Source organism: Ascidia mentula, chromosome 4, assembly GCF_947561715.1.
Source record: "Ascidia mentula chromosome 4, kaAscMent1.1, whole genome shotgun sequence".
NCBI classification, from domain to species: domain Eukaryota; kingdom Metazoa; phylum Chordata; class Ascidiacea; order Phlebobranchia; family Ascidiidae; genus Ascidia; species Ascidia mentula.
The window spans coordinates 9,165,725-9,185,945 of NC_138569.1; the positions used below are offsets into that span (position 1 = coordinate 9,165,725).

At 36.6% G+C, this 20,221-nt stretch overlaps 3 protein-coding genes across 3 annotated transcripts; all 3 read left to right on the plus strand.

Moving 5' to 3' along the window:
- Positions 1 to 1,150: 1,150 nt before the first annotated feature.
- LOC145898031 (microfibril-associated glycoprotein 4-like) lies at positions 1,151 to 4,982 on the plus strand. Its single transcript, XM_082986479.1, has 9 exons — positions 1,151 to 1,178; positions 1,234 to 1,353; positions 1,929 to 2,048; positions 2,410 to 2,529; positions 2,691 to 2,836; positions 3,618 to 3,714; positions 3,775 to 3,871; positions 3,933 to 3,997; positions 4,655 to 4,982. Exons 1-9 carry the CDS (start codon positions 1,151 to 1,153, stop codon positions 4,855 to 4,857), a joined length of 996 nt encoding a protein of 331 aa, XP_082842605.1. The 3' UTR covers positions 4,858 to 4,982.
- Positions 4,983 to 8,652: 3,670 nt separating this feature from the next.
- LOC145898032 (cysteine-rich secretory protein LCCL domain-containing 1-like) lies at positions 8,653 to 11,136 on the plus strand. The gene is made up of 7 exons (XM_082986480.1): positions 8,653 to 8,782; positions 9,128 to 9,283; positions 9,680 to 9,799; positions 9,858 to 10,007; positions 10,105 to 10,227; positions 10,358 to 10,468; positions 10,991 to 11,136. Exons 1-7 carry the CDS (start codon positions 8,704 to 8,706, stop codon positions 11,134 to 11,136), a joined length of 885 nt encoding a protein of 294 aa, XP_082842606.1. The 5' UTR covers positions 8,653 to 8,703.
- A 1,021-nt stretch (positions 11,137 to 12,157) lies between these two features.
- LOC145898033 (microfibril-associated glycoprotein 4-like) lies at positions 12,158 to 20,020 on the plus strand. The gene is made up of 8 exons (XM_082986481.1): positions 12,158 to 12,308; positions 13,566 to 13,685; positions 13,834 to 13,979; positions 14,812 to 14,908; positions 14,969 to 15,065; positions 15,127 to 15,191; positions 15,849 to 16,018; positions 19,934 to 20,020. Exons 1-8 carry the CDS (start codon positions 12,158 to 12,160, stop codon positions 20,018 to 20,020), a joined length of 933 nt encoding a protein of 310 aa, XP_082842607.1.
- The last annotated feature ends 201 nt before the right edge of the window (positions 20,021 to 20,221 follow it).

The following is a 20,221-nucleotide window of genomic DNA, read 5'->3' on the forward strand; positions in this document are numbered from 1 at the left end:
TCAGTATATCTGAATATTTTTGTACTATTTTGCAGATATCGATGAATGTTTGTTAGATTCAAACAATTGTCATCCAAACGCTACTTGCATCAACACAGTTGGAAGTTTTCAATGTTCTTGTAACACGAATTTTACTGGAAACGGAACAATTTGCGGTAGTCTTGTTTATGCGTTTTTCTATTACATAAAAGATGTCACTAAAAGCTTGTTTTTTTTCAACTATTAAATTTCTACCGTTTCTTGTAAAGATTATTATTTTATTTCCCATGTTAAGTTATGTGAATTGGAGAATGCAATTTCCTTCTGGGAAGTGTATTCGAATCCAACCTTCCTGAAAGCATTAAATAACTTTTAGGCCTACACTTTATTTCTAACGAATTGTGGCTTGCCTAAGTAGTTTTCGGGTAATATCCAAATTCTGCCATGCAGAAGAACAGTAGGCTTATTCAGCAATAAAATATGCCTGGCAGCGTCAATAACATTTTACGTCACTGAATGTTGTGTCATAAGGTTTTTTGTGTAAAAGATATGCGTCGCAACGAAAATAAACAAAGTCATTTTGCAAAATGATTTTTTGGTGTTACATAGTTTTAGGATAGTCATCGCAACGACTATTTTGAGTGTATAATTTTCTTTTCAATCTTCAGCAAAGGCACTTGCTGCTGCCACCTCTAGAAAATTGCTGGCAACCCCTGTGCGGGTCGCGACCCACATGTAAAACATAAACGGTAGTTGTATACCCTTCTGTACAGATATCGATGAATGTTTGTGGAATTTTGACAATTGCCATCCAAACGCTACTTGCATCAACACGGTTGGAAGTTTTCAATGTTCCTGTAACTCATATTTCACTGGAAACGGAACATTTTGCGGTAGATTTGTTTGTGTGTTTTTCTAATACCTCTATCACAATAACGACATGCACCGAAATGATACCTCACTGTAGCGTTTTCTTAATATTTTGAAGATAATTTTTTTAATTATGCTCGCTAATAGTTTGTTTTCGTTTCCAACTGTTAAATTTCCGGCGTTTCTTGTGAAGATCTTTATTTTATGCCACATGTCAACATCACGTGACTTGCGTAGATTGATTTTTCTACCCAAACGTATTCGGGTAAAATTTCCGAGGAAATTTAAATGAAACATTGCAATGTATACTGTTGTAACGCTTGGAAGTGGTGCTTGTCTGTCTTGTTTCTCAGTATATCTGAATATTTTTGTATTATTTTGCAGATATCGATGAATGTTTGTTGGATTCTAACAATTGTCATCCAAACGCTACTTGCATCAACACGGTTGGAAGTTTTCAATGTTCTTGTAACACGAATTTTACTGGAAACGGAACAACTTGCGGTAGTCTTGTTTATGTGTTTTTCTATTACATAAATGATGTTACTACAAGCTTGTTTTTATTTTCAACTATTAAATTTCTACTGTTTTTTTGTAAAGATTATTATTTTATTTCCCTCGTTATGCTATGTGAATTGGAGAATGCAATTTCCCTCTGGGAAGTGTATTCGAATCCAACCTTCCTGAAAGAATTAAATGAAATTAGGCCTACATTTTGTGGCTTGCCTAAGTAGTTTTCGGGTAATATCCAAATTCTGCCAGAAGAGCAGTATTTAGTAGTAAAATATGCCTGGCAGCGTCAATAACATTTTACGTCACTGAATGTTGTGTCATAAGGATTTTGTGTGAAAGATTATGCGTCACAACGAGAATAAACAAAGTCATTTTGCAAAATGATTTTTGGGTGTTACATAGTTTTAAGATAAACATCGCAACGACTATTTTGAGTGTATAATTTTCTTTTCAATCTTCAGCAAAGGCACTTGCTGCTGCCACCTCTAGATAATTGCTGGCAACCCCTGTGCGGGTCGCGACCCACATGTAAAACATGAAAGATAGTTGTATACCCTTCTGTACAGATATCGATGAATGTTTGTGGAATTTGGACAATTGCCATCCAAACGCTACTTGCATCAACACAGTTGGAAGTTTTCAATGTTCATGTAACACGAATTTTACTGGAAACGGAACAACTTGCGGTAGATGTGTTTATTTGCTTTTCTTTTATCTCTGTCACAAAAAAACGATATTTCTGCGCACCGAAAAGATACTGCAGTGCAGTGTTTTTTCGAAACCCAGTTTTTCTTTCAAATGATGTGCGCAGAACATTTTATAACCAAACTTGTTAAATTGATACCGTTTCTTGTAAAGACCTTTTTTGTGCAGCCGGTCAAGTCACGTATATTGCGAAAAGACATATTTTAAAGCAAAACGTATTCGAATAAAATTTGCGAGGAAATTTAAATGAAACACTGCAATGCATACTGTTGTAACGCTTGGAAATGTTGCTTGTCTGTCTTGTTTCTCAGTATATCTGAATATTTTTGTATTATTCTGTAGATATCGATGAATGTTTGTGGGATTTGGACAATTGTCATCCAAACGCTACTTGCATCAACACGGTGGGAGGGTTTCAATGTTCATGTAACTCCGATTTCACTGGAAACGGAACATTGTGTGGTAGGTTTGTTTTGTGTGTTTTTTTACTGCCTCTATCACAAAATGATATTGCACAAAAAAAAATTAAGCTTTTGAATAAAATTTCCATGGAAATTTGTAAAAATATTGAAAGTTTTGAATTGTTGATTTTAAAAGGAAAATATTTAGTGTGTTTTTTGCAGTTTTTTCCGGTTACGAAACTTGTGGGGATGTTGTTCCCCGAACGAACAATGAAGCGGGAGGAATTTACAAAGTGTATCCAGATGGAGAAAGAGGTCGTGGAATTGAAGTTTATTGTGATTTCGTAACTGACGGCGGAGGATGGTTGGTAAGCTGCTGTATTTTGTTTCACCGGGCAAGCAATATGTTACCAATTTCTTGCGCCAAGCGGTGGCGCATCACAACATTCCCAATCCTTCATCGTTTCAAATATAATATAGAGATTGTTGTATTCAGTTCAAATCTTTCTAGAAGGTATATTGATAGGTAGCGTTGTTTTGAATACTCACACATTTCGCTAAAAAGGTGATTGTGGCCCAGGATTGTGGCCAACAAACTTGCATGGACCACCCCAGTATAATGACATTAAAATTTTATGAAACTTACCAAAATTCAACCAAAAAACCTTGAATAAATGCTAGGTTCCGTCGTTACGTGGTACAACAAAAAGTTTGGTCTAAGAAAAGCTGTCACGAAACACATCAACTGTTCACAAAGCCCAGCATTATTCGTTCATGATGTCCGTAAACAGGGTCCACTGTCTTTTGCGCTGGATGGAGACGTTTCAGCGCACACTCACATAGCATTCTGAACCATATAACTATTTGGCAGTGTCGCATACATCACGTGACCGTGTTTTTATGACGTCATGGTTTCGCCCGTTACGTAAGGCGACCCTGCTATTCTAGTAAAATCGGTCAAACAAGAAACCTCTTTGTACTTACTTACGCAGTCCAAACCAAATACTTTGAGAAAACGAACCGTGACAAAAATGTCTTTTTTGTTTCTTAGTGCGGAATGTGATTGTAAACTCGCAATTTGCATGCAAAAAAATAACACAGTTATCTTAGCTGCAGACTTATTCTATGCTAATAGCGCAATGTATTTAGCTGTTTCAGAGACGACAGGATGGTTCCGAAAACTTCACAAGGGGTTGGAGCGATTATTTGAAAGGTTTTGGAAACTTAAGCGGCGAGTTTTGGCTGGGTAAAAATTTGAAACAATGTGTTTTTTTTTAAAGTTGTTTAATTGCTTCCGGTCTTATAGGTCTTGAAAACATTCACCAAATCACAAACAGTGGGAAATACGAAATGAGAGTCGACATGGAGGATTTTGAGAGGAATGTTTCTTACGCCTTGTATAAGTATGGAAACACCTACACACATAAAATGCGGGTTTTGCAATTAGCCTATACACTTTTGCAGATGCTTTTCGGTTGGGAAAGCAACGGACTTCAACATGACTTGGACAAACTTTTCAGGCCCAGCAGGTTAATTTTATTTAAGTATGCCAATGGCATTTTACCATATCCGAAAAACTTCGGATGAATGGTGTTGTTCATCTTTTCACATGCAGAGCAATAGAATGGAAAACAAATCTTATAACACTCACGTATTTATAGGATACAGGTTGTTGCATTTAACATAGCACAGGCAAGTAAAAATGACGTTGGATTGGTTGCGGCACATTCCACAAATCACGTGACTTTGGCATGAAAGCGCACCTTTGCTGTCGTGCATATGTAATGAGGCGTGACCACAACAACAGGAATTGATGAATTCCCTCAATTTTCTGATAAACCAGATTTTCTCTTATTTCCCCTTACCCTACGAACAAAGGGATGTGCCGGGACATTCGATCATACCGAACACTCGGATTTGACCGAACTAGGTGTTTTTGTTCAATATTCGGCGAATCTGAATTTTATGCACGTAAATATCGACCATAACGAAGCAAAATTAACGCATAATCAGAATAAAATTATAATGGTATTGGGGAAAATCTAAACTGTGTGTGTAATTTTGTCGACCAATGTGTCAATTTATGATGCCATTGAATATTTGGATTCGGTCGAATATTGGGTGCAGGTATTAGGAATCTATTTTGTTTCGGTACACACAGTACTAACGCATATTTCAATTGCTAGGAAGCGGTCTAAGAAATGCAACAGCATTTTCTACCTATGACAAAGATCAAGATCAGCATCTCGACAATTGCGCAGCTAGATTCAAAGGTGGATGGTGGTTTACGTCTTGCCACGGCGGTAATCCAAACGGATTTTACTACGGAGGACCGCATGAGTCATATGCTGACGGGGTTTGTTGGCAACCTTTTCGTGGATTCCATTAATCCCCACAAAAAAATGGAATTAAAAGTTCGACGTACATTTACATAACTGCCCTTTTTTTATTTGCCCACGCGACTTGGACACCAACTAGGCATAAATGAAACTTTGTATTATTAATGTAAATTTTTCAAGACCCTTACACAAATTGTGGATAATACCGCTTGGTCATTTATGAGTTAAAAACGGTGATCGCGCCATACTCTCTCATCACGTACTATGCTAAATTAATCTTAACGCTTTAATTAAAAATGAAACACCAAATTAAACCTGAACGCTTGTCATTCTTCTTTCTAACATTTGCATCATATCCGAAGCTTGTATTATATCTCCAGTTTGTTTGGTGTGGATATGATCGGTTATATTTTTTCACCAACTGTCATGTAACACATGAGGAATTGTGATCAATTTTTAAAACTTGCTGTGTCTTTTGTTGGCTTGAGATTTTGTAGGGTATGTTTTTTTGGGGAGTATAATCTTCAAATTTAAGGTTTCTCTTCCTTTTAACCTTCTTAAAATTGGTAAAATCCAGTTTTTTGGCATGCGTCGGTCTCCCGAACACCAAGTGCAAAATACACTTGTTTAAACCCGCATTGAAAACCTTGCATAACAATCCTACCACTATTGCTAACATCCCAAGATCCACTATCGTCGTTTGTATCCAAACACTTGTAAGGACAGGCAACTTTTGTCTCCTCCTAACAAAAATTCTTCGGATTGCCGCGGCACTCTTGGGTGCTGCCATTTGTAACTTTCAGGGGTGCCGCGAGCTTTTCTCTCTATTCACTGTTGGGATTTTTCACCGTGCGGTTTCTTACTAGTGTAATGCCTAGATATAGGGCAAAAATTTTATAATCACAACACCTAGAATCAGACAGAAAGGCTGATGGGCAGTAAAGCATTTTATTTAACTTACATTTTTAAGGAATTTATATTTATTAAGTAAAAAAAAACAAATATCGATTTTGCCATTTTGAACAAATTTATACATAAATTTCTATATTAACGAATTTCCTTGTATTGGACACACACGCTATTTTGTTTGAGGTTGCAACCTTGCAGTTCTGGTAAATGAGACAACTATCCACGTTTTTACATATGGTCTGGTTTATGACTAATGCTCGATGAAGTGATACAGGTTACACAGGTATAATATCTATATACATTTTCGTTTCGTGTTCAAACTAGAATTTCACATGGAAAGTGGTGTACAGAATACGGATATGTTGGTGTATATGAATGTATTAGTTTACATTTTTGCACGAGAAATAAATATCGATGATCGAGAATGTTTTTCCATAGCTTGTACTCAAATGTCTATAGAGTTACACGATATACGTATGTATGCATAGTAGGCTACCTTGACTTACTCAGATTCATGAACTTGTAACTCTTGGTAATAAAACTTTTTTTTATATAAGAAACTGCACACTGACACACGTAGTTCGTAAAATACCTTGAAATTTGAAATTATTTTAGTTCTGAAGCAACAATATCACAATAAGAGCTGTAAACGCAGACAAACAGACCAAACACGGGAAACACAACAAAACTTACAATGCATACACTAAAAAATGCATGTCTTCTTATACTCGACATGTAGTATGCTTAGTCAGCCCTGTATAGAACATTGGCGCTGAGCTTGCAAAAAAGCTTTGATTTGTTTATCTAACACCACTGAAGAAAGCACTGGAAAATATATATGGGCGATTGGCGGTCTTTAAGACAAATGCACATGAAATTCAGCATTCAGTCGTCACAGGTTAAATTAAAGTTAATAAAAACAATATTTACATTTTGAGTATAGATTCACATCACAAAAAGCATCAATCGGAAAGTTATCGCGCTATCCATACCTTTATCAGGGAGTCAAACCGCCTGTTATACGAATTCTAGTTCCGATTCAGGCTTTTTAATGTTTTTATTATCCGGTTCTGTTCTGGTTCGAGTGTCAAATTTTTTTACCAGGTTCACTTCCAACATGGATTCGAAAAACTTATACGCGAAAGGTTCAGATTCATTCCCGGTTCAATCAATTTAAAAGTTTTGAGCGAATCAAACGTTTAAGTTTAGTTGCACTTTTTTGTGTTATTTTGAACTTAAAATGTACCTAATTAGCAAGTCAACTGTATCGTGATGACACAAACGAATTAATTGTTTTCAGCTGTTCAGGCTGAGCAAAAACGTAAATTAAGGTGCATCAGATCGAAAGAGGTTCTATTTTGATTCAAAATTTCCAGTTCAGTTCTGAGTCGTTTTAATTGTGATTTATCGGTTTAGGTTCAGCTCCGGTTCATAAAAATAAGCCGCTCAAACCGGTTTAGGGGTTCGGATTTAGTGACGGTTGCACTCCTTGAACTTTATCCTGTGTGAATACGGATAAATTAATGCGGTGTAATGATGACGTAGTAAATGACGGGGCGTTTTCAAGTGGTTTCCAGAAAGGTCTGAGCAGATGAAGTTTAAGATTTTAGAGAAACTTGGGTTCCATTGCATTTAAAGACAGTTTACATGTTTTCATATTACTTATAAGCACAAAAACATATCACATAAGAAATCATAAAAATGTGTCCCAGCAAGACCGTGCAGTTACCGTTAACATATGACAAAGAATATGCAACAAGTTTAACGTAATCATAAATCCGATTTGAAACCATAATGCAGTGGTGGGAAACTACGAGTCACTCAATTGCAGCAAAATGACACCGTGTGTCATGTGTTATAGCTCTGTCTTGTAGTGTTCCAGTTAGGTGCAATAAGCCTTTGTCGAGATCCAGATCCATTATTCCATTGCTGACGATGATTGCGTTTTGTGTATTGTTTATTTATGACAAACGACAAAACAAGTTATTTTACAAAAAATAAAATCATCTTTAAAAGAGCTGTGAAAGATTGACTAAAAAAGTTTTACTCAGCAATGACAGAACAAGTGAGAAGTTATAAAATGATCTCGCATGCACCTTTAATGTGCTTGCCCGCCCGCGACACCCATTAATCCAAGGTTCCCCACCCCTGCTATATACAGCATATTGCGTGTCAGTAAATATAGTTTTACGTCCGATCATCGCGATTGTTGCGCAAACAAGGGCGAAATCAGTCGCTTGTGAATAACAATTTTAATTAAATTATAATGCATTATAAAAAGATGGGCAAAATGATTGGTAATACCCCCAATTAAGCCTTTTTTTCGTCCTTACCTTTAAAGGGGTAAGTTATCCGTTGCGACTTAACAGTGCACTTCGTCCATTAAAAATTTTCTATGTGATGTTGCAGGACATTGTTCCACCAGACCAGGCGTGCAGAACTCAATCAGGGATTTGTGCCATTATTGTTAATGTTTTCTTTGGACTATGCTCTTGACAATCTCTTCAGCTATAATACATGGATCATAAGGTTTATTTGCATCGCAGTCAAGCCGGAATAAAGCCATAGATCAAAGAAAATGAATGAAGGGTTTATTTCAGTGATGATGATGTGTTTTCCACTATATCTCACACCAAACTGTTTCTCTGGCCCACTAAACAACAACCGTATATCAAGCCTGCGATTAAATCAACGTAAAGTTGAGTTTCGCAGAGTCAGAACTTTGAATGCGGCTATATGGGACGATGTATTATTGCATTTAGTTACATATTTAGTGTTTGTAAAACCTAATCAAAATATACAATAGCACAAGTAGATTGATTGATTAAAGGTAATTATCACACATTTAATGACGGGTTTTCATAAAGGTTGACTGAGGTTAAACCGCGACATTGCATATAGAGGAGGAACAGCAGCTTCTTACCCATTAGTTTTTAAGTGCATTAAGTTAAAATTTTGCTTCGGAACAGTGGACGGATTCACGGACGATGATACGGTGGTTTCAACACGCACTAACAACGTGGATTGTCTTTGTCATAGTTATTCGTCGAGGTCAATCTCTGCAAGGTAAACAAACCCAGGAGGTATCAGTATTTTTGTTGATAATATAACGTGAGGTAAATGTCTCACACACGATAAATTGTCGAAACGTATAGTACCAAGCTAACTACGACCACGCCTACCAAGTGACTGGATGCTTTTCCCTGTATATATTAAAGTATTAAGCTGTCTGAATCAAAAACTTGATCTTTAAAGTAGACAGAATCTAAACCCCGATATGAAACTTTCCAAAGCCCACGACAGCAATTAGCCGATAGGAAATGTTTGAAACGAAGTGTTTCTGATTACCGTCAGTTGGTTTATTTTTATTTTTGTTTCATTTTGCTGTCTGAATCATGTTCGAAATTTCAGCAACATGCGATACAAAGTTATCTGAATTAAATCATTCCATCACAAAAGTAATCTGCCCTGAGAATTGCCTGAAGAAAGACACGGATTTGTTTGGAACAGATGATTATGCAAAGGGTCCCCTGTGTCTTGCTGCGATGCACGCCGGTTTAATTGACAGTGAGTCAAAAGCTTATGTACAGACTAGCTGTGGTTTGTCTAGTTAATTCAAGTTACATGTGCTTTGAGTGCTGTGAAAAAAACAATTTATATTTGCATATTTGAAAATTTTCTCAACACAAAAACTAGTTTATTTGGAAAACTCAATAACACGTTTATCTTGAGAGCAGCATACAGGTGTATATACTGTTTCAACCTGTAAGGTCCCATCAGTGCAGCTACTGACTGTGGCACTGGACTAGCTTTTACACTAGCAGGCACACAGATTTCCACTTTGTGGTAGCTTTCGGTCAATGTCGATCCGTTGGCTACTTAAACAACAATGTGTACACCTGTCTGCGGCTCTCAATGATTATCATAGCTATTTTGAACATATAAGTTTATCTTCTTCCTAAGACGGAGGAGGTTACTTCGAAGTTTTTAAAAGTGACCCACAAACTAAATACAGCGGATCTTTTCGAAACGGAATCACCAGCATGTCTTGTTCCTCCGCAAATGTTACATATTCCTTTGAAAGTAAGTGTTTCTTGCAGTCAACTTCCACCAACTTAACAATAACGTCTTTTTAATTCAGTGAAATGCAGCACGATTGGAAATTCCGAGTTTTCTATCACCGAAGTTTTCTGTCCTCCAAATTGTTCGTCAAATAACGTGTGCGGGACAAATTTGTTCAATACAAATTCATCTGTCTGTGCGGCATCCATACATGCTGGCATTTTGTCTGGTCAGTATACCGTATATATATCGATCAAACACGATTTTTGTTGCCTTGACCATCTTTGTGGTGTTTATTCCAAGAATTTCCACGTTAATTGTTGCAGATAATGGTGGAATGGTGACATTTCATTCCAAAGAATCTTTTGATCATTTATTTGTTGGATCGACCTCGCATGGAATAATAAGTATATCTTGCAATTTTTCGACAAAGCTATTTTCATTTCCAAGTAAGTGATGCCAAAATAGCCAAAAAATCATTTTTTTTAACATGTGTACCGTGTGTGCGTTAATTGCGTCAGTTATTCGATACACCCAGGTGACATATTCCACGATTTCGGAACAAATTATTACTTTTAGGCAACAGAGTTTGTTCGAGAGAGTGCAAAAACAACGGCAAGTGCGTATCTGGAGCGAATCAAGACCATTGTTCGTGCAGAGTCGGAACAAAAGGCAAAGGCTGTGAAATAGGTGAGTTAATTTACCATCTCGCAATTCCCGCGTTATTTTATGTGAAAAAAGGTTCTTTTCCATAGTTACAATGCCTTCGAAACGTCTACTCTACTTAGGATGATTAATAGCATATTAGCTTTGGATTTTCTCCAATATTTTGCGCAATTTTAGAGTAATATTATTTTAAGGCAGAAACAACTCGTATATGCTCTTGCATGACAAGGCGGATCGCCCATCTGCGTCATGCACGACTTTACTTTCGGCGATCTCAGGGACGATGCACAGTCCTATATACGCAAAACTATACAAAAGTAACTTGAGGGTTGTTCGCTTGTAGATCAAAACAACTAATTCCCTGATGTTCATCTACTTAAGATGATTAATAGCATATTAGCTTCGGATTTCCCATTCAAAGTTATCAACTCCAACTATTTTGCACCCAAATATATTGGAGAAACTTATCTCTAACGTTTGGAATTGTTATTTGTCTGTATTGCTTCTCATCAATCACGGGATAAATATTTTTATATTTTCCTGTAGATATCGATGAATGCTTGTTGAAATCGGACAATTGCCATCCAAACGCTACTTGCATCAACACGGTTGGAAGTTTTCAATGTTCCTGTAACTCATATTTCACTGGAAACGGAACATTTTGCGGTAGATTTGTTTGTGTGTTTTTCTAATACCTCTATCACAATAACGACATGCACCGAAATGATACCTCACTGTAGCGTTTTCTTAATATTTTGAAGATAATTTTTTTTTAATTATGCTCGCTAATAGTTTGTTTTCGTTTCTAACTGTTAAATTTCCGGCGTTTCTCGTGAAGATCTTTATTTTATGCCACACGTCAACATCACGTGACTTGCGTAGATTGATTTTTCTACCCAAATGTATTCGGGTAAAATTTCCGAGAAAATTTAAATGAAACACTGCGATGTATACTGTTTTAACGCTTGGAAATGTTGCCTTTTTGTATTGTTTCTCAGTATATCTGAATATTTTTGCACTATTCTGCAGATATCGATGAATGTTTGTTAGATTCAAACAATTGTCATCCAAACGCTACTTGCATCAACACAGTTGGAAGTTTTCAATGTTCTTGTAACACGAATTTTACTGGAAACGGAACAACTTGCGGTAGTCTTGTTTATGCGTTTTTCTATTACATAAAAGATGTCACTAAAAGCTTGTTTTTTTCAACTATTAAATTTCTACCGTTTCTTGTAAAGATTATTATTTTATTTCCCATGTTAAGTTATGTGAATTGGAGAATGCAATTTCCTTGTGGGAAGTGTATTCGAATCCAACCTTCCTGAAAGCATTAAATAACTTTTAGGCCTACATTTATTTCTAACGAATTGTGGCTTGCCTAAGTAGTTTTCAGGTAATATCCAAATTCTGCCATGCAGAAGAACAGTAGGCTTATTCAGCAATAAAATATGCCTGGCAGCGTCAATAACATTTTACGTCACTGAATGTTGTGTCATAAGGTTTTTTGTGTAAAAGATATGCGTCACAACGAAAATAAACAAAGTCATTTTGAAAAATGATTTTTTGGTGTTACATAGTTTTAGGATAGTCATCGCAACGACTATTTTGAGTGTATAATTTTCTTTTCAATCTTCAGCAAAGGCACTTGCTGCTGCCACATCTAGAAAATTGCTGGCAACCCCTGTGCGGGTCGCGACCCACATGTAAAACATGAAAGATAGTTGTATACCCTTCTGTACAGATATCGATGAATGTCTGTGGAATTTGGACAATTGCCATCCAAACGCTACTTGCATCAACACGGTTGGAAGTTTTCAATGTTCCTGTAACTCATATTTCACTGGAAACGGAACATTTTGCGGTAGATTTGTTTGTGTGTTTTTCTAATACCTCTACCACAATAACGACATGCACCGAAATGATACCTCACTGTAGCGTTTTCTTAATATTTTGAAGATAATTTTTTTTAATTATGCTCGCTAATAGTTTGTTTTCGTTTCCAACTGTTAAATTTCCGGCGTTTCTTGTGAAGATCTTTATTTTATGCCACATGTCAACATCACGTGACTTGCGTAGATTGATTTTTCTACCCAAATGTATTCGGGTAAAATTTCAGAGGAAATTTAAATGAAACATTGCAATGTATACTGTTGTAACGCTTGGAAATGTTGCTTGTCTGTCTTGTTTCTCAGTATATCTGAATATTTTTGTATTATTCTGTAGATATCGATGAATGTTTGTTGGATTCAAACAATTGTCATCCAAACGCTACTTGCATCAACACGGTTGGAAGTTTTCAATGTTCATGTAACACGAATTTTACTGGAAACGGAACAACTTGCGGTAGTCTTGTTTATGTGTTTTTCTATTACATAAATGATGTTACTACAAGCTTGTTTTTATTTTCAACTTTTAAATTTCTACCGTTTTTTTGTAAAGATTATTATTTTATTTCCCTCGTTATGCTATGTGAATTGGAGAATGCAATTTCCTTCTGGAAAGTGTATTCGAATCCAAACGTACTGAAAGCATTAAATGAAATTAGGCCTACATTTTGTGGCTTGCCTAAGTAGTTTTCGGGTAATATCCAAATTCTGCCAGAAGAGCAGTATTTAGTAGTAAAATATGCCTGGCAGCGTCAGTAACATTTTACGTCACTGAATGTCGTGTCATAAGGTTTTTGTGTGAAAGATATGCGTCACAACGAGAATAAACAAAGTCATTTTGCAAAATGATTTTTGGGTGTTACATAGTTTTAAGATAAACATCGCAACGACTATTTTGAGTGTATAATTTTGTTTTCAATCTTCAGCAAAGGCACTTGCTGCTGCCACCTCTAGAAAATTGCTGGCAACCCCTGTGCGGGTCGCGACTTGCATGCAAAACACATAAACGGTAGCTTGTTAAATTGATACCGTTTCTTGTAAAGACCTTTTTTGTGCAGCCGGTCAAGTCACGTATATTGCGAAAAGACATATTTTAAAGCAAAACGTATTCGAATAAAATTTGCGAGGAAATTTAAATGAAACATTGCAATATTTACTGTTGTAACGCTTGGAAATGTTGCTTGTTTGTATTGTTCCTCAGTATATCTGAATATTTTTGTATTATTCTGCAGATATCGATGAATGTTTGTGGGATTGGGACAATTGTCATCCAAACGCTACTTGCATCAACACGGTGGGAGGGTTTCAATGTTCCTGTAACTCAGATTTCACTGGAAACGGAACATTATGCGGTAGTTTTGTTTTTTGTGTTTTTACTGCCTCTATCACAAAATGATATTGCACAAAAAAAAATTAAGCTTTTGAATAAAATTTGCAAAAATGTTGAAAGTTTTGAATTGTTGATTTTAAACGGAAAATATTTATTGTGTTTTTTTGCAGTTTTTTCCGGTTACGAAACTTGTGGGGAAGTTGTTCCCCGAACGAACAATGAAGCGGGAGGAATTTACAAAGTGTATCCGGATGGAGAAAGAGGTCGTGGAATTGAAGTTTATTGTGATTTCGTAACTGACGGTGGAGGATGGTTGGTAAGCTGCTGTATTTTGTTTCACCGGGCAAGCAATATGTTACCAATGAGAAGTTGTAAATGTACATACCAGGGTGGTCCAAATCGCGGCCCACGACGCAATTTCTTGCGCCCAGCGGTGGCACATCACAATATTCCCAATCCAATATAATATAGAGATTTTTATATTCAGTTCAAATGTGTCTAGGAGGTAACTTATTGATAGGTAGCGTTGTTTTGGCATACTCACACATTTCGCTTAAAAGGTGATTGTGGCCCAGGTTGCCCACAAACTTGCACGGACCACCCCAGTATATTAACATTAAAATTTCATGAAACTTACCAAAATTCAACCAAATAATAAATGCCAGGTTCCGTTGTTACGTGGTACAACAAATATTTGAAATAGGTCTAAGAAAAGCGGGGCGCTGCCACGCAACGCATCAACTGTTCACAAAACTTTATTCGTTCATGATGTCCGTAAACAGGGTCCACTGTATTTTGCGCTGGATGGAGACGTTTCAGCGCACACTCACATAGAATTCTGAACCATATAACTATTTTGCAGTGTCGCATATATCACGTTACTGTGTTTTTATGACGTCATGTTTTCGCCCGTTGCGCAAGGCCCTGCTATTGTAGTAAAATCGGTCAAACAAGAAACTTCTTGGTACTTACTTACGCATTCCAAACCAAATACTTTGAGAAAATGAACCGTGACACAGGTTGCGATATTGCAACAAAAATGCCTTTTTTGTGTGTTAGTGCGGAATGTCTCGCAATTTGCATGCAAAAAAATAACACCGTTATCTTAGGTGCAGACTTACTCTATGCTAAAAGGGCAATGTATTTAGCTGTTTCAAAGACGACAGGATGGTTCCGAAAACTTCACAAGGGGTTGGAACGATTATTTGAAAGGTTTTGGAAACTTAAGCGGCGAGTTTTGGCTGGGTAAAAATTTGAAACAATGTGGTTTTTTATAAAGTTGTTCAATTGCTTCCGGTCTTATAGGTCTTGAAAACATTCACCAAATCACAAACAGCGGGAAATACGAAATGAGAGTCGACATGGAGGATTTTGAGAGGAATGTTTCTTACGCCTTATATCAGTATGGAAACACCTACACACATAAAATGCGGGTTTTGCAATTAGCCTATACACTTTTGCAGATGCTTTTCGGTTGGGAAAGCAACGGACTTCAACATGACTTGGACAAACTTTTCAGGCCCAGCAGGTTAATTTTATTTAAGTATGCCAATGGCATTTTACCATATCCGAAAAACTTCAGATGAATGGTGTTGTTCATCTTTTCACATGCAGAGCAATAGAATGGAAAACAAATCTTATAACACTCACGTATTTATAGGATACAGGTTGTTGCATTTAACATAGCACAGGCAAGTAAAAATGACGTTGGATTGGTTGCGGCACATTCCACAAATCACGTGACTTTGGCATGCAAGCGCACCTTTGCTGTCGTGCGTATGTAATGAGGCGTGACCACAACAACAGGAATTGATGAATTCCCTCAATTTTCTGATAAACCAGATTTTCTCTTATTTCCCCTTACCCTACGAACAAAGGGATGTGCCGGGACATTCGGTCATACCGAACACTCGGATTTGACCGAACTAGGTGTTTTTGTTCAATATTCGGCGAATCTGAATTTTATGCACGTAAATATCGACCATAACGAAGCAAAATTAACGCATAATCAGAATAAAATTATGATGGATTTGGGGAAAATCTAAACTGTGTGTGTAATTTTGTCGACCAATGTGTCGATTTATGATGCCATTGAATATTCGGATTCGGTCGAATATTGGGTGCAGGTATTAGGAATCTATTTTGTTTCGGTACACACAGTACTAACGCATATTTCAATTGTTAGGAAGCGGTCTAAGAAATGCAACAGCATTTTCTACCTATGACAAAGATCAAGATCAGCATCTCAAAAATTGCGCAGCTTTATATAAAGGTGGATGGTGGTTTACGTCTTGCCATGGCGGTAATCCAAACGGATTTTACTACGGAGGACCGCATGAGTCATATGCTGACGGGGTTTGTTGGCAACCTTTTCGTGGATACCATTATTCACTAAAAAAAATGGAATTGAAAGTCCGACGTACATTTACGTAACTGCTGTTAACATTAAGAGCCCGTTTAGTAGATGGATAACCATGAAAGTGCCGTTACAGTATTACGATAAAATATTGCGAACCACAAGCATAAATGACAAATCATTTATTAATCAAGTCATTTCAATTTGGCGCAAAAAATACACAAATGAAAAAAAAAACATGAGAAAAAATATCATGGACACAACAAAATCATGAAGGTTATCAGCAAGTCCCAAGGTGATTTCTTCACGGAGAATCACACTTTATCAAATGGTCGTTTGAAATGGGATGTAATGGACTGCGAAATGCCCCAACGTTCGTTATAGGTGGCATATATACAAACGCGTTTACTGGCCCAAGCAAACCCAACACAAAAGATAAAGCCAAATTTGCAGTTTCTATGATCCATAACGGTTTGTTTTTACGCAATGCTTGACTGTTTTCTTGTAATTCTCTGTGTTGTTGTTACATTGGTATTTAAAGGCATACAACTTTATTGTTGTTATTGGTTGATATCATTTGTGTATTTTACGCGTGGTAACAGTTTGCACTTTTTCTTGCTTTCTGCTCTTCCCTTTCGTCTTTCTATTGACTTTCATTTCGTGTGTTGTGGTTTTTCCCTGTACACGAGTTAAAGCGAACATTTTTTTTATTTGCCCACGCGACTTGGACACCAACTAGGCATAAATGAAACTTTGTATTATTAATGTAAATTTTTCAAGACCCTTAAACAAATTGTGGATAATACCGCTTGGTCATTTATGAGTTAAAAACGGTGATCGCGCCATACTCTCTGATCACGCCATACTATGCTAAATTAATCTTAACGCTTTAATTAAAAATGAAACACCAAATTAAACCTGAACGCTTGTCATTCTTCTTTCTAACATTTGCATCATATCCGAAGCTTGTATTATATCTCCAGTTTGTTTGGTGTGGATATGATCGGTTATATTTTTTCACCAACTGTCATGTAACACATAAGGAAATGTGATCAATTTTTAAAACTTGCTTTGTCTTTTGTTGGCTTGAGATTTTGTAGGGTATGTTTTTTTGGGGAGTGTAATCTTCAAATTTAAGGTTTCTCTTCCTTTTAACCTTCTTAAAATTGGTAAAATCCAGTTTTTTGGCATGCGTCGGTCTCCCGAACACCAAGTGCAAAATACACTTGTTTAAACCCGCGTTGAAAACCTGCATAACAATCCTTCCACTATTGCTAACATCCCAAGATCCACTATCGTCGTTTGTATCCAAACACTTGTAAGGACAGGCAACTTTTGTCTCCTCCTAACAAAAATTCTTCGGATTGCCGCGGCACTCTTGGGTGCTGCCATTTGTAACTTTCAGGGGTGCCGCGAGCTTTTCTCTCTATTCACTGTTGGGGTTTTTCATCGTGCGGTTTCTTACTAGTGTAATGCCTAGATATAGGGCAAAAATTTTATAATCACAACACCTAGAATCAGACAGAAAGGCTGATGGGCAGTAAAGCATTTTATTTAACTTACATTTTTAAGGAATTTATATTTATTAAGTAAAAAAAAACAAATATCGATTTTGCCATTTTGAACAAATTTATACATAAATTTCTATATTAACGAATTTCCTTGTATTGGACACACACGCTATTTTGTTTGAGGTTGCAACCTTGCAGTTCTGGTAAATGAGACAACTATCCACGTTTTTACATATGGTCTGGTTTATGACTAATGCTCGACGAAGTGGTACAGGTTACACAGGTATAATATCTGTATACATTTTCGTTTCGTGTTCAAACTAGAATTTCACATGGAAAGAGGTGTACGGAATACGGATATGTTGGTGTATATAAATGTATTAGTTAACATTTTTGCATGAGAAATAAATATTGATGATCGAGAATGTTTTTCCATAGCTTGTACTCAAATGTCTATAGAGTTACACGATATACGTATGTATGCATAGTAGGCTACCTTGACTTACTCAGATTCATGAACTTGTAACTCTTGGTAATAAAACTTTTTTTTTATATAAGAAACTGCACACTGATACACGTAGTTCGTGAAATACCTTGAAATTTGAAATTATTTTAATTCTGAAGCAAGAATATCACAATAAGAGCTGTAAACGCAGACAAACAGACCAAACAAGGGAAACACAACAAAACTTGCAATGCATACACTAAAAAATGCATGTCATCTTATACTCGACACGTAGTATGCTTAGTCAGTCCTTGGCGCTGAGAACATTGGCGCTGAGCTTGCAAAAAAGCTTTAATTTGTTTATCTAACACCACTGAAGAAAGCACTGGAAAATATATATGGGCGATTGGCGGTCTTTAAGACAAATGCACATGAAATTCAGCATTCAGTCGTCACAGGTTAAATTAATGTTAATAAAAACAAGATTTACATTTTGGGTATAGATTCACACCACAAAAAGCAACAATCGGAAAGTTATCGCGCAATCCATAACTTTATCAGGGAGTCAAACCGCCTGTTATACGAATTCTAGTTTCGATTCAGGCTTTTTAATGTTTTTGTTATCCGGTTCTGTTCTGGTTCGAGAGTCAAATTTTTTTACCAGGTTCACTTCCAACATGGATTCGAAAAACTTATACGCAAAAGGTTCAGATTCATTTAAGGTTCAATCAATTTGAAAGTTTGGAACGGATCAAACGTTTAAGTTTAGTTGCACTTTTTTGTGTTATTTTGAACTTAAAATGTACCTAATTAACACGACAAGACAAGAACTTGAGGGAACACATGCCTGTAAATTGTTGGCTTGTGCAAGTTTCAACTGTATCGTGATGATACAAACGAATTAATGGTTTTCAGCTGTTCAGGCTGAGCAAAAACGTAAATTAAGGTGCATCAGTACGAAAGAGGTTCTATTTTGATTCAAATTATCCACTTCAGTTCCGAGTGTTTTTTTTTAATTGTGATTTATCGGTTTGGGTTCAGCTCCGGTTCATAAAAATAAGCCGCTCAAACCGGTTTAGGGGTTCGGATTTAGTGACGGTTGCACTCCTTGAACTTTATCTTGTGTAAATATGAATAAATTAATGCGGTGTAATGATGACGTAGTAAATGACGGGGCGTTTTCAAGTGGTTTCCAGAAAGGTCTGAGCAGATGAAGTTTGAGATTTTAGAGAAACTTGGGTTCCATTGCATTTAAAGACAGTTTACATGTTTTCATATAACACAGAAAAACATATCACATAAGAAATCATAAAAAGGTGTCCCAGCAAGATCGTGCAGTTACCGTTAACATATGACAAAGAATATGCAACAAGTTTAACGTAATCATAAATCCCATTTGAAACCGTAAAGTAGTGGTGGGAAACTACGAGTCACTCAATTGGAGCAAAATGACACCGTGTGTCAAGCGCTATTATAGCTCTGTCTTGTTGTGTTCCAGTTAGGTGCAATAAACCTTTGTCGAGATCCAGATCCATTATTCCATTGCTGACGATGATTGCGTTTTGTGTATTGTTTATTTATGACAAACGACAAAACAAGTTATTTCACAAAAAATAAAAACATCTTTAAAAGAGCTGTCTGAAAGATTGACTTAAAAAGTTTTACCCGCGACACCCATAAATCCAAGGTTCCCCACCCCTGCTATATACAGCATATTGCGTGTCAGTAAATATAGTTTTACGTCAGATCATCGCGATTGTTGCGCAAACAAGGGCGAAATCAGTCGCTTGTGAATAACAATTTTAATTAAATTATAATGCATTATAAAAAGATCGGCAAAATGATTGGTAATACCCCCAATTAAGCCTTTTTTCGTCCTTACCTTTAAAGGGGTAAGTTATCCGTTGCGACTTAACAGTGCACTTCGTCCATTAAAAATTTTCTATGTGATGTTGCAGCACATTGTTCCACCAGACCAGGCGTGCAGAACTCAATCAGGGATTTGTGCCATTATTGTTAATGTTTTCTTTGGACTATGTTCTTGACAATCTCATCAGCTATAATACATGGATCATAAGGTTTATTTGCATCGCAGTCAAGCCGGAATAAAGCCAAAGATCAAAGAAAATGAATGAAGGGTTTATTTCAGTGATGATGATGCGGTGTTTACCACTATACCTCACACCAAATTGTTTCTCTGGCCCACTAAACAACAACCGTATATCAAGCCTGCGATTAAATCAACG

Bases quoted from the DNA above. Each gene is read 5' to 3' on its own strand.
- LOC145898031 (XM_082986479.1), top strand. From the start codon at position 1,151: ATGTATACTGTTGTAACGCTTGGAAGTG. The intron at 2,049-2,409 runs GTAGATGTGTTT...ATTATTCTGTAG, and splicing joins TGGAAACGGAACAACTTGCG to ATATCGATGAATGTTTGTGG. The intron at 2,837-3,617 runs GTAAGCTGCTGT...CAATGTATTTAG, and splicing joins CTGACGGCGGAGGATGGTTG to CTGTTTCAGAGACGACAGGA.
- LOC145898032 (XM_082986480.1), top strand. From the start codon at position 8,704: ATGATACGGTGGTTTCAACACGCACTAACAACGTGGATTGTCTTTGTC. The intron at 10,008-10,104 runs GTCAGTATACCG...TAATTGTTGCAG, and splicing joins ACATGCTGGCATTTTGTCTG to ATAATGGTGGAATGGTGACA. The intron at 10,469-10,990 runs GTGAGTTAATTT...ATTTTCCTGTAG, and splicing joins AGGCAAAGGCTGTGAAATAG to ATATCGATGAATGCTTGTTG.
- LOC145898033 (XM_082986481.1), top strand. From the start codon at position 12,158: ATGAAAGATAGTTGTATACCCTTCTGTACAGATATCGATGAATGTCTG. The intron at 14,909-14,968 runs GTAAAAATTTGA...CCGGTCTTATAG, and splicing joins AAGCGGCGAGTTTTGGCTGG to GTCTTGAAAACATTCACCAA. The intron at 15,192-15,848 runs GTTAATTTTATT...TTCAATTGTTAG, and splicing joins AAACTTTTCAGGCCCAGCAG to GAAGCGGTCTAAGAAATGCA.